The sequence below is a fragment of the Phragmites australis genome, chromosome 14 (genome assembly GCF_958298935.1).
Source record: "Phragmites australis chromosome 14, lpPhrAust1.1, whole genome shotgun sequence".
In the NCBI taxonomy this organism is placed as follows: domain Eukaryota; kingdom Viridiplantae; phylum Streptophyta; class Magnoliopsida; order Poales; family Poaceae; genus Phragmites; species Phragmites australis.
Window position 1 is genome coordinate 4,264,473 of NC_084934.1, and position 13,465 is coordinate 4,277,937.

At 44.5% G+C, this 13,465-nt stretch overlaps 1 protein-coding gene and 1 pseudogene across 2 annotated transcripts; one reads left to right on the plus strand and one right to left on the minus strand.

The window, feature by feature from the left end:
- The window catches only part of LOC133890006 (uncharacterized), a 68,960-nt pseudogene extending 60,343 nt beyond the window's left edge, over positions 1 to 8,617 (plus strand).
- Positions 8,618 to 9,066: 449 nt separating this feature from the next.
- LOC133890694 (YTH domain-containing protein ECT3-like) lies at positions 9,067 to 13,194 on the minus strand. 2 transcript variants are annotated; one of them, XM_062331188.1, is made up of 9 exons: positions 13,067 to 13,194; positions 12,554 to 12,630; positions 12,306 to 12,438; positions 12,131 to 12,195; positions 11,535 to 12,005; positions 10,680 to 11,225; positions 10,345 to 10,557; positions 9,971 to 10,117; positions 9,067 to 9,698 (listed from the first exon to the last, which is right to left on the minus strand). In XM_062331188.1, the coding sequence occupies exons 1-9, from the start codon at positions 13,092 to 13,094 to the stop codon at positions 9,480 to 9,482; spliced, it is 1,899 nt and encodes a 632-aa protein (XP_062187172.1). In that variant the 5' UTR covers positions 13,095 to 13,194; the 3' UTR covers positions 9,067 to 9,479. The 2 variants fall into 2 exon arrangements, with proteins under 2 accessions (XP_062187172.1, XP_062187171.1); XM_062331187.1 differs by having other exon boundaries at positions 10,680 to 11,234.
- Between the last annotated feature and the right edge of the window lie 271 nt (positions 13,195 to 13,465).

The window sequence follows — 13,465 nt, forward strand, 5'->3', positions numbered from 1 at the left end:
TTGTGACCCGATTTCAAAATGAGATGAAACCTTTCCAAAAGGATTCATTTACACGCATAAGCGGAGGTTTTAACTAACGACAAATCTATCATCGGGTATTTTTAAAATACATATAAATAAACAATCCATCAATTGATTTAATCAAGAAATCCAAATGCTTAACAAATAAACATGATGCTTATGATGCTTAATTATGCGTAATGACATAATTAGGAATTGGGATGTGACACCTTTTCCTTTTTCTTTTCTTCCCCGGGCCAGATCCTCTCCCTCGCGTGGCCCAGCCAGCCGGTCCGGCCTCCTTTCCCCCTTTCCCCGCGCGCGTAGGCCGTCGCAGCCTCGCACGGCCCAACTCCTTCGTTCATGGACTGCTCTCTCCCATGCGCAATCTGTACCGTACGCGTGTCGCGCATCTGTCTCTCGCCCGCGCCTTCTCCTTCCTCCCTCCAGCACGACGCCGCGCCGCACTGTCCCGCGCCACTGCGACGGCCGCCTTTCTGAGAAAAATCGATGCGACACCCCGCCGCGATCTTCGCTCTCTCCCTGCTGCCCGTGCTCGCGCTCCCATATCCTGCCACCATGTGACTTCTGCGTCCACGACCGCGCGTGGACGGTGCAGAGCGCCCATGCCGCGAAAAATATGGTGGGTGCCGCTCCGCCACCTCACCACCGCGCTGCCGCCGATGACCACACGACGTCATGCGTTGCACTGCCTTGCTGTGCTCCCTCTTCCTCTATACATACAGCCGTTTGACCTCTCTCTCTCTCTCTCTCTCTCTCTCTCTCTCTCTCTCTCTCTCTCTCTCTCTCTGTGTGTGTGTGTGTGTGTGTGTGTGTGTGTGTGTGTGTGTGTGTGTGTGTGTGTGTGTGTGTGTGTTTCTCCATTTTGCCATCCACGCCACCATGCCACCATCCCTATTTACGCCATCGCACCTCCACCGTTGCCGACCTGCCACAACGTGCCGCCGAGGAGCCTCAGGACTGATGTGAAGTATAGCAGGAAGTGAGTATTGCAGCGTGCTTTCATTGCATTTGTGGCAACCATCAAGGCATTTAGGCATTGTCGATCCATCATTTGCTTGGACAGGACATTCCTCATTGGAAAGTATAAAGGACAAATATTATCTGCAATTGGAGTAGACAAGAACAACCAAGTCCTGCCACTAGGGTTTGCCTTCATGGAGAGTGAGAATGGGGACAACTGGTATTGGTTCCTTGAGCAGGTGAAGCATGCTATTATTCTGGATCGGCCTCATATATATTTGATTCATGATATATATGCATGAATGTTGCAGGCTTTGCTGGATATGCAATACAGCAGTGTTCGACGGTGTGTAAGAGCAAAGTGGCCCGACTTGAAGAGCAGGTGGTGTATGAGGCATATGGGTGCCAACTTTTACAGACAATTCAAAAACAAGAACTTGATGAATCTTTTCAAGAAATTATGCAGCCAAAACTAGCAGAGAAAGTTCAACGCCATATGGGCAAGACTAGACGAACTAACCACAAAGCAGGAAGTTGAGCTAGGAGACACAGGAGATGACCCAATTGCTCTTGAACCCATCCCAACAGTACTCCCCAGATAGTAAGGAGGTCAAGGTCAGCTGTTAGGAACTTTTTGCAGTGGAAACAAAATGAGCCAAGAGAGAAATAGGCATTGATGTACGATATTGGTGGGGCAAGGTATGGGATAATAACAACTAATCTTGCTGAGATCTACAACTGGGTCATGCGGGGTATGAGGTCCCTCCCACTTGTTAGAATTGTTGAAGGTATTATGCATAGGACTTGCAGATATTTTATTGATTGCCATGCAGCTACTTCAAAGACGATGGAAGATAACCATATACTGTATGGATCAATGCTATGTGAGTATATGGAGAAGGCCACAAAGAAGGCACATATGCACCGCGTCAATCAGGAGGAAACTGCGGAGCACAGGTTCAGTGTCTTGTACCATGATAAGTGTCGTAGGGGTGGCAGACGTGAGCGCCATGTGCAAGAGTGTATGCTTAGGATTGGAACATGTATCTGTACATGCCAGAAGCCACAATTGCTACATAGGTCGTGTATGCACGTCATAGCTGCATGTGGGGAGCATAATATGCTACCCAGACAATATGTTTCTCACTACTTTATGAAGGATTAGATACTGAACATATGGAACTATGAGCTTTATGGCTACAACATTGTTGATATGTTTACAAGTAATCCAAGTCCCTCACGAATCTATGTGCCAGACTTTGAGAGGATGAAATACACACCGGGATGTTGACAAACTCAGCAAATTCGAAACGATATGGATGAATCCAAGGCGGGTCCAAGGGTGAAACGATGCAGCAAGTGCGATAAAACATGTTACACATACAAGTACTGTCCGAAAAATATACCTGGTGTGTAGATGGGGTCATGATGGCGGCCAAGTGTGAATGTATTTAGCATATCTCGATATTATATTTGTAATATTTTCACCTTACTTATGTACGTTGCATTTGGACCTTACTTTTGTATTTGATCGTGTACTTTGTGTACGTGTATGTTATATGTTGTTCACGTAACTGTGTGTATATTTTCATGTAACCAACTATTTATATTTGGTTTCAATTCAAATATGACACACCCACCGACCCCCGAGCTTCTTGACCGTGCAGTGGACAAGAAGCACCATAGCTTCTTGTCTGCCTTTCACTAGACGGAGTTAGGAGTTTTCCGACCACATGGCCCTGAGGAGCTACTTACGATCGATGATCGTTGGAAGCACTAGTATGTCACTAATTAGCTACGTATGTGCTAGTTTATTTCTTTATTGCATGCTCTACATTCACTTTATATTCAAAATGGTTCAGGTTGGCAGCATCTGGACTTCTACCGCTGTGTCGTTTGATGGAGGCCCAAGCGACAGAGAACACTAAGGTAGCGTCAAGGCGATTCTATTTTGACCGCTCGCTGATCGCTGCACTGGTCGACCGGTGGAGGCCTGAGACCCACACTTTCCACCTCCCCTGCGGCAAGATGGCTTCGACATTGTAGGACGTAGCCTACCTGGTAGACTTACCTTGCGCCGGAGCTGTCGTTGGAGTCATCGACGTGGATGCAGACTAGATGAGCATCATGCACCAGTGGTTCACCCCTATTCAGCGGACGGACTTGCAGGTATACATGAAAGGGCCAACCGGGTGGCAATCTCTGGGCAGATCGCTTGGCGCCATACGTCTCGGCGTGGGCCCATGCCCATGAGGATGTCGTCGAGGAGCCCCGTCCTTTCGCTGAGCTGAGCTTCGAGGAGTACCTGCGGTGGTACGTCCCGCGTACATGTACACATATCACCTACACCCCAGATACTGTACGGTAGCACGTCGTTTCGACTACGGAGGCCTACCCGGACCATTGGGACGAGGACGCTGCATTAGCGATATATGTAATAACGTCTCATTTATTTATCATATAATCCCATAAGAACCACTATAAACTGAAATTCTTATTTCATGTTTGTTTCAACATACCAATATCATTTACGATATCTATAGGGACGTAGTTGGAACCATGGACCCCTCAGGCAAGGGATGCAGCTTAGTGCGGTGGATGTAGCGGGATTTATCAAGCGAGTTTTTGAAAAGACCGCGCGGGCCCTGAAGCTTATCTCATGCCGATCCACCGCAGACGTCGCTGGTGCTCCTTCCAGGTCGAGTGGGGTCCATGCAGAGTCGTCCAGGAGGTCTGATGTGCAACGACCTCCATCGGGACCGACATCCACACTGCCACCTGGACCACGCCCACCAATCCCAGACACAACATGTACGCATTTTTCATATGCACGACGGTTAGCAATATTCCTTTGTTACTGATGTATTAATTTCAAAAAAAAATATTAGGTGCACCTACATACTTATCGACGCTGCCACCTAGACCATGCCCAGTGCCGACACCTTCACCGCTCGCAAGCCTCTCAAGTAGTGGGTGCCAATACATTGCCACTTTCAATATATTCAATAATATGTCTAATATATTCTGCAGGTTACTATGGTGATGAAGCCGAGACGTCTTCGTCTACACCTCGACCATTCGCACGTCCACCGTTCGGACCTCCACCGTTCGCACCCTACTTCGGCCCTCACGTCTGGCCATCTACTACTACACCTGCATACCATACAGGTACAACACTGTATTTTATACTAAATATTCATTTGCACATTTACCGTATCTAACAAATTCATCCGTTCGTAGGCCCCTCGAGTGATTATACATGGACGACGGCAGCACCATCGCAGTCGTCATACCCGAGTCAGGAGGATGAGCCTGGGCCAGACCCCCCGTTTGACCTCGTGAGGGACTTCTTCGGGGCCACACCGGACTACAACGTCGTCACGCGGTCTCAGTTGCCCAGTGCTCCACTTCGGACGCAGCAGACCTAGAAGGAGGCCTCGACACCTGTGCTCGCTACTAGGCCTACCAGGTAGGTTGGTCCACTGTATGCCCTGACCTACTCTAGGGGCCACGTGAGGGAGAACAAGTAGCAGTGGTTTCGAGACCATGATGGTGGGAATGGCTGATGGCAGCAAGTGAGACAGTAGTAGCATTTTTCCTTTGCTATTGTAACTTACATGTTTGTTTCATGATACATCTTTGATTCGCGAGGTAGTCTTACATTTTCAGACCTATCTACTTTCTATGGTCTACTTACCATGTCATTACTACATTTCTTAATCCCACGTGACCGCACGCTAGTTGCATTTCTTCAACATGTTGACTCATTCCTCGTCCTCGGCTTTGTATGAACTGTTCACGATAAAGCTAGAAAAGCATTTCATATAAAGCTACTTATACACGAAGTGACCACACGACACCTCTGTCGTGAGTCTGGCTTTAGACACGAAGTGACCACATGACTCAGCTTTAACCATGAAATGACAACATATCTGTCCTGACGCAGGCTGTAGACATAAAGTGACCACACGGCAGAGCTTTAATCATAAATTAAATGATAACATCTCTATCTTGACACAGGGAATCTCTGTCTAGCATCAATGCCACAACTTTTTCATCTTTCACAGTAAATCCTATGCTCCAACCTCCAGCCAAGCCCATGCACTCAGTTCATGTACCAGCCCCTAGGCACCATAAATAACCTCACCCTCATCCATGGATAGACCATTCCTTCCTCACCTCTCTCCACTGTAATGTCTTCCTCAGCTCCACCAAGCCCACCCAAGAAACATTGGGGGATTTTCATTCCCCAGGGGTCGAACCACTGATGTGCTTCTATGGTGATATTTGTAGGCTTCGCGAGTCCTAGAACATCTCCTACACCTATGGTCTATGCTTCTTCATGTGTGCCAACTACCAATACGACAAGCCTCAACATGGACGTATGAGTACCCACCGGTATAGCGACATAGATCAATCATGTGGCACTTTTCACATCTTGTTCCATACGATTTCACGCACTGTTTTACTAATCTCACATCTTGTTATATTTGTTCAGTCTACTCCACCTATCTGTGACTTTATTGAATGGCTTGACATGGAGCAAAATAAAGAGTAGAAGTGGTGGGTCGACATGAGCATGCGGTGGAGGATGGAAGTGTATGAACGCCGGGAGTACGAGCAACAACAGGAGGAACTACGGATGAAGCAGCAGGAGGAAGATCACATGAGGAAGGCAGCGTAGGAGCTCGCTGTGGCTCAAGCACGCAAAGCAGAGAGTGCAAGGAAGCGGGAGAGGGCCCGTCACACTAATGCAGGTGGCCCCGATACCCTGAGAAATGGCAAATATCCTAGGTGCACTCAGTAGAGAGCATCTACTGTAACCCGATATATTTTCACTCACTAATGCATGTTAGGATTAGCAGCGGCACGCTATTAGGTTGGTCTTTAGGCGTACCATACATGCCAACATTTGCTGTTGTCGTGTCTTTATGGTTAGGGTCCCATATAATATTTGTCACCGTATGTCCCATGTAATATTTGTCATCGTATGTAACCTCCGTGTCGGGTATTATGCTAATAGTACTTCACAACTACAAGTATTCAAAAAATTAGATTTTATATCCTCCCAACATTACGTCACTAAAAAATTACTCATACAATTTGACATAAAATAAATAAACAAATATGACCACTTTTTACACAACTAACATTTTTCACCGAATGAATGTGCACTATTTTTTAAATTGACGTATACAAAACTTAAATTAAAAAACAAATTTTCAAGCGGTGGGGCTCACCGCCCCTGAGAGAGTGGCAAGGGGGCTAACCGCCCTCTCAGAGGGCAATAAGGGAGGCGAGCGTGGGGGGCCGTACCCGCCCTCTGAGAGGGCGGTTAGGGGTGGTGTTGCCACCGTGGCATCCTAATCGTCCTCTGAAAGTGTTGCAGCCCTTTTAGGGAGCGGTAGACACATATTTCCACAAATCTTGCCATCAGAAGTCTATTTATTTAAATATTAGATATAAAAAATATAAAAATATAAAAACTCGGCGAGGCCCTCCCCTGTGTATAAGCAGAAAAAGCTAACTTCAGGGCTCAGGCTGAAAAGTGGATGCGCTTCCCAGGACATGCTCCTGCTGCACTTTAAAACGCACTGCTAGGTAAGGTCTTCGCCCCTCTTCTGGGCGAGTGAAATAGCTAGTTTCAGGGCATGGGCCAAAGAACGGACCCGCTTCACTAGATGTGCTCCCGCTGGCCATCGAATGCGATGGCATGTATCTTATTGCCCCAACTTGGCGAAGGTTCCTCAGTCAGTATCCGGATGGGGGCTTCCAAGATTATCTACTGGAGCATCGAGCTAAGCAAACCGCTACGATTGCCGAAGGTCGAGAGGTTTGGCCAAGTTTCAAATGTTCAATGATTGCGGCTCGAAGAGAGCAGAGGGTCATGCGACATCCGGTCACCGAATATTCAGGCGTCGAAAATCTACGGGTCCCTTAGGTGGAGCCTATGGACAAGTGTAGGATTTAAGATACCGATTAGAGATGGGTGAATAGTCGGTTTTAAAACTACTTATTTAGCGATTAGTAAATTTTACGGAAATTAACTAGAGATCACTAGAGCTATATGTAGCAGCTAAGAAATATGTCAAGGTTTGCAATCTTAGAGTGACATGCAATAATTTATATTTTTTTTTAAAAATTACATAATATAAATTGTATGAAAATAAATAGCACAAGAGATGACACCCTAAATTTATCCCGTGGCATCAATGATTTGCTAGTCACTGCTAATCCACGTTAAGGGGAGTTCAAGCTTCTAACTGCTTTCCTATTAAGTATGCAATTCTCACACCAAGAAAGGGCTCACACAGAGCAACTTGATCTTAAGCCGGAATGGAATAATGAACTACTCAATACCTTGATTTCACTAGAGGAACACTTTACGTGCTCAAAGTCTTTCACAATCACACCACCATGACTCCTTCACAAACTCCTTTGAAGGGCTCAACGATGCAATCACCTCTAAGTCGTCTAGAAGACAGCAACCTTCAAGAGTAGCAAGTCGATGATGCTTGCTTGAAGGATCATTAGTGTCACAAAGCTCTCAACCGCTATAATGCAATGCACTAGATGCTCTCACTCTTTTAAAGGTGCAACCACTAAGTCAAGAGAGGGAGAGGAGGATGGCAAGTGCTCAAGAGTCTAGAAATAAGGTGCTTGCTTACCCCTTCGAACAAGCAAATGATCTATTTATAGCCCACAACTCGAAATATGACCATTGTCCATGATTTGACAACTCTACGCCTTAGTCGTAAAAACATTCTTTATAAGGATGGATTCATCTATCAGTAAGTACTACATTATTTCTGATATCGTTTTCTCTTATACAGATCACTGCAGAAGTTTTGTTTTTCCCTTTACAGGTAAGGTTTAAACATAGCGCTTTTTCCCTTGGCATATTTACAGATTTAACAGCTCTTTTTCGAATGAGATTGCTTTTTTCCCTAAAATTTTAAGTATCTTTGTTGATTTTTCATATTGTCTTTGATTTTGTGGTATTTTTATTGGACAAAGAGAGAAGTATGATTTCTTAGTGGAGAAGAGAGACTAGGATTGCATCAAGTGAAAAAAATAATAATCTCTAAGTCATAAATTGATTGACTGTATTACCTACTGATATTGCTCTTCTGGTGACAACTTGACAATTGACCATGTTATTCCAATTTCGCTCGGTGGCAAATGGGAATGGGAAAATTTGGTATGCAGATCTAGTGTTCCTACTATCTAGTTATTTTACTAGGGTTCTTGAAATCTATGAACAATCTTTCCCGAAGAAAAATAATTTGCCACAAAACCCTCGGTAGTAGTCTCTTCATAGTTTAATGTTCATTTTTTTTAATTGTGCAGGTAACTGCATGTTCAAGAGCAACTCAAGGAAGGGTCAGAAGACACTGGAGCAAGCAAACATGAAGCTACGCAAGATCCCCAAGGTATGTGGTGTTCTCTCTTCCCAGTAGCTGCAAGATTGTGAACTGCAACTACCAATTGCTAATAGGGATGAACACTGCAGGCGCCGAAGGAATACGATATTCTGGTTGTGCCCTTAACAAGAACTACATTCAGAATGCTCAAGAGGAACCAAGGGCTGACTGAAGAGTGGCTGCAGTACCTTGCCAGGCCATCTCCATGATCATGAGCTCCAGACCTTACCAACTATCTCATTTTATATTACTATCCATCACAACTTCGGAACATACAATAATTCTCAGTAAATAAACATCATACTGATTTAAATATACATAACCCATTCTATGACAAGTTATTTACATGAAAGTGATCATCAGTACCGACTCGATCAGTTTTTACAAGAGATTACAGAGTTTGAAGCTTCTGTAGATACCAACACAACTGAAGCAAACAGGGCAATTCACGTAAAATTTGCCAAGCATTTATAGTTCACATTTACTCCTTGTAAAGACAATTTGCATGCAGCACACCATAACAGTCAGCACAGATACGAGGATGTAAAGTACAATCCACCCTTCTCAACAAACTTGGGATCACAACAATAACAGAAAGTAACGATTGCAGAAACTTCACACGTGGAGTCATTCACTATTTTCGCATAAACCCAGGAAGTACTGCGTTAAAAATATATTAAAATTCCTTGATTGCATTCCCAGGTTCATTTCAGGTTCTTACACCAGCCGACATAAAAAAAAGAGTTACAGTTGTCCAGAATTCAGAAAGAGAAAGAAAGTAAAATAAAATACGTCCTCAAACCCATGATCCGTCATTGCAAAACCCAGTTAATCAACCTCTACTCCTAAAAAACTGATTAGCCAGAACACAGCCCACAACTATCACCAAACACAAGCAACTAGCTAAACCTCTCCTATGAACTGTACTCCTAACTGCAAGCAATGGGGAAGTAGTAAAGAGGAACAACAAATAAGCTAAATGGGATCTTGAAATGTCTCAAACCAAAGCCCCCACAGCCTGTAAGGTTTCACCCCATACCACCCTCAATGGCTGAGCTGATCACAAAAAAGTTAACAGCCATTTGCACCTGCCAACTTTTCAGTTGGAGATTTAAGGTCTTGTGGGGCAACACCATTTCCTTTCACATCATTTTTCTGTCCTGCTTTGTCATGTGAAGGCTCTTTGTTCAAGACATCAACCTCAACCTCAGCAAGTTTCTGTGATCCAGGCTCCCCGCTGAGCACTTTCTTCTCTGTGTCAATAGCATTAAGCAGCTTCACATCCGTGACCTACAGGAACACTCATTAGTGCCAGCTAAATAAGTGATCATGGTAGCTATAAAGAATCAAGCCTCTTTTTACAAAAATGAATTAATTAGAAAAAAGATAATATGTCAGCTGCTTGTTCATGTACTCATAGCAACACACACATTCAAATAGTTTGTGTTTAATAATACATCTGGACCTATGCAGTTACAACAAATGTATAACCATAAATATCAGTATACAATTTTAGAACACCGTAAAGGACAGTCGATAAAAGATGAAAAGTTATTCCATACCTTCTTCAGTGACTGCTGCTGCTTTGCTTTCCTCTCTTGCATCATCTTCTCACGATTATCATAAAAACCAAAGTCATCCAGTATAGATGTCTTGCAGACATGATCCTTGAAAATCTTAAGCACTTGAAGTCCTTTCTCAAGCTTCACCTGTGAAACCACCACAGAAGGTACATAAACTCACTCAGTCCTTCATTCCAATAGTCCAACATGTTAACAAAAAAGCATCAAGCATTTCATTGCATGGTAGCAAGATAGCATACTAGTGTGCCTACACCATTTTTTATGATAGCGCTAATAGCAATGTGCTCATCCCAGGAATGGGTTGGGGTAAAAAAAGGAAAAAAAACAAAAGAATGACCAGCCATTCTTCTAACCTCATGTGTATCTCTGCAATTTGTCACAGGCTTGTTCTCATTGTTCTCAAGAATGATGTGCTTCAGTAAGCTGTTTGGAACATCCTTCACAATGTGCCACTTGACAGGGAAACAGCCAGTCCACTTGTCCTGTTGCCAATGCTCCACTGTCTTGCTAAAATCAACACGACCCACCATCTCAGCAAGACCAACAAACTGACCACTTGCATTCACCTGGAAAATGGAAACATGTTGCCAGCATGAAAACAGCAAACAACTTTGACAAGGCCTGTCCTTAGAAAATCTAAGAGCATTGATAAAACTTAGTTTCTCACAAAAAGAAACATAAAACCTACAGAGAAAAGAAGGAAGACAGAAGATTCACTGGATTTTTCTTTAGCCTCCTGATATGCTGCATCAAGCTTCTTATTACCATTGGGCGTGCTAGCCCATACATTGTACTTAATGCTCTTGTGAACATCATCCTCACTGTATGATTTAATAATAAAGAATTTAGCATCTGAGTACGTTTCCACAAAGTCCGCCCGGTTATACAGATCCTTTATGGCAGCATTTGAGCCATCGACAGCCAAAAGCTCCTGCTCTTTTGCAGGTACTTCATTAGTAGCTCCAGGCCCTTGGTCATTTTTGAAAAGGCCACTTCTTGGCCCTCTTTTCAGCTCATTAAACCCATCTAGGTTTCCGTTACCATGAACATAATATCCATTACTTCTTCCTCTGGGCTTGTATTTTCCATCCCATGGTGCACTCCATCCACCATATAATCCAGAACTATACATGTGTGATCCATACCAAAGGCCAGATCCATAAGAATTGCCATCATACCCATATATTCCATTCGCTGAGCAAATCGATGGTGGCCCCATTGGTGAAGTTGGCGTCTGCAAACACTTCAAGACAGGAGGCACAAGCATTACTCCACCTAATCAAAATGTCACAACTCATAATGCAATGTCACGCTCAGGAGATTAGCTAACAGATTCATAGAAAAGAATTCAGCTCCGAAAAATTAACAGGTCCTTCACCAAGCAACAGTAAAGCACATTCAGAATGACAAGTGACCAATCAGAACTATACCAAGCAAAGCATTTGAACCAAAAAGGCCAGTAAGTATATGGCATAGAAAGGACACCAGCCTCGATTAAATTAACTGAATAGTTTTAGTAAACATTAAAAGCAACAAAGCTTACCATGAGATGAGGATATTGTTTCATGTTTTGATTCCTAGACTGTCCCTTTACTTTAGCATTGGAAGCGGTCAAAGTCCGATTGCTGGTAAGTTTTTGCTGCTTATCAGAAAAGATCTTACTACTGTAATACGGATAGGTTGACCAGTTAGTTTGGTTCTGGTAGCTACCGGAACGCCCACTAGATCGACCATATGAGCCATTGGAACCTGGCGTACTCCGGTCTGCCTTCAGGGGCAGGTTTGAATCTTTCAGATCTTTCACCCCATCAACACCGTTGGTGGAGACATCCCCTTGTGGCAATGGAGCCAAATTTTCAGTTTTACCATTGCATGGCGGCTTGGCAGTGGAATTCTGCTGCTTGTTGTACGTTGATGGGTACTGGTAACTCTGAGACCCATACATCTGACCATCATGCCCCAAAGTTGCAACACCATATGGATGATAGCCATAGTACATGTCACCATAAGCACCCTGGATATTCCAACGAATATAGCATTATTATCGATCCAAATACACTCCAAACACATGAAAATCAGGACAATTATAAAGTATCATTGTTATTTCACAGACATATAAAGAGTATAAGAATCACTCACAGCAGTCGGAGTCTGTGCTCCATCATGGCTCAAGTATGTGGAGTACTCCCCCCAACCACCATAGGCTGCAGATGGACACAAAAACAAGGGAGTCTGAAACTCTAGAACAAACTGTTCGCATAACATTCCACTACGAATTCAAGCATGGAACACTAGAAACCGAGCAGTCCATTACCTCCGTAGGCGTAAGCCGGGTACGCACCGTAGTACATGCTTGCGTCCTTGTAATCCTGCACCTGTGGAGTCCCCCACTGCTCCATCCCCGGCTGCAGGTTCCCTACAGCCGCCTCCACGCCCTTCGCCAAAGCCTTCAACAATTGGAACAACAAAGAGAACATCACACCAAATCAACCGAACTAACTTCCGGAGCACACACACAACTCGAGGATCACTTGGCAATCGGAGAAACTTGCGGGCCTTCACCTTCTCCTTCACCGCGGTGACGTCGCCGGCATCCCCTGTCGGGTCCAGAGCCAGCTTCTGCAGCAAATCCGTAGCATCTGGAGAAACAAAGGTCAAGGGAAGCCAACAACATCGCGCGAAATGGTTTTCACCACTCAACGCCGGTCCCAACCAACGAAGGACACATGTACCACACAACCGAAACAGCAAGACCGCAAAAATCTCCAAAAACAAAACACTTCTTTCAACGAGAGATTAAGCATCCGAACTCAAGCACCACGGAAAGGATCTCGCAGAAACACATGTACCGGAGGATCAAACACCCCTCCCCACCGTAAGGACCCACGCACGGAGCCCAATAAGATTCGAACCTTCCATGAGCAAAACCCCTCCAAAACACCACGAAACGAGACGCAAAAAGAAAATAAAAAAAGGCAAGGACCGCGTGATCCGCGCGAGTCTCAAGAACCCTGAACCAAGAAAACGAGAGAGCAGCGGGGAAAGAAAGGAATCCACAGTAGGGTTGAAGGATACGGTCGGCGGCGGCGGCGGCGGCGGCCATGGGCTGGAGGCGAGCTAGGGTTTTGGGTGGGGGGCAAGAAGGGGAGGAGGAAAAAAAGAGGGAGGGAGGGAAGCGAGCGGGGCGACTTAAATAATTAGCGGCTCAGATCTGATCGCCCCTATCATTATTAGCCTTTCCTGCTTTTTTTAATATGTAATCGTGGTCTTTTTTCTTGTTTTCTTTTTATTTTTAATTTTCTTTTCAGGCTAGAGAAAAACTCTGTTTGGATCGCGGAATTTTTTTTCTCGGGAGATGCTTTCTAAACAGACCCTAGGACGATGGTGATTTGGGTGGACTAATCCAATTGCATTATTTCTGTTAAGTAACCATGACAGTAATTTAACTTCAAAAGACTTCCAAATAAACTTTTG

Excerpts from the sequence above, each read along its gene's own strand:
- LOC133890694 (XM_062331187.1), bottom strand. The coding sequence starts at position 13,094 with ATGGCCGCCGCCGCCGCCGCCGCCGACC. Across the intron at positions 10,118-10,344 it reads ATTGCAGAGATACACATGAG|GTGAAGCTTGAGAAAGGACT; the intron begins GTTAGAAGAATG and ends GTGGTTTCACAG. Across the intron at positions 9,699-9,970 it reads AGCAGCAGTCACTGAAGAAG|GTCACGGATGTGAAGCTGCT; the intron begins GTATGGAATAAC and ends GTGTTCCTGTAG.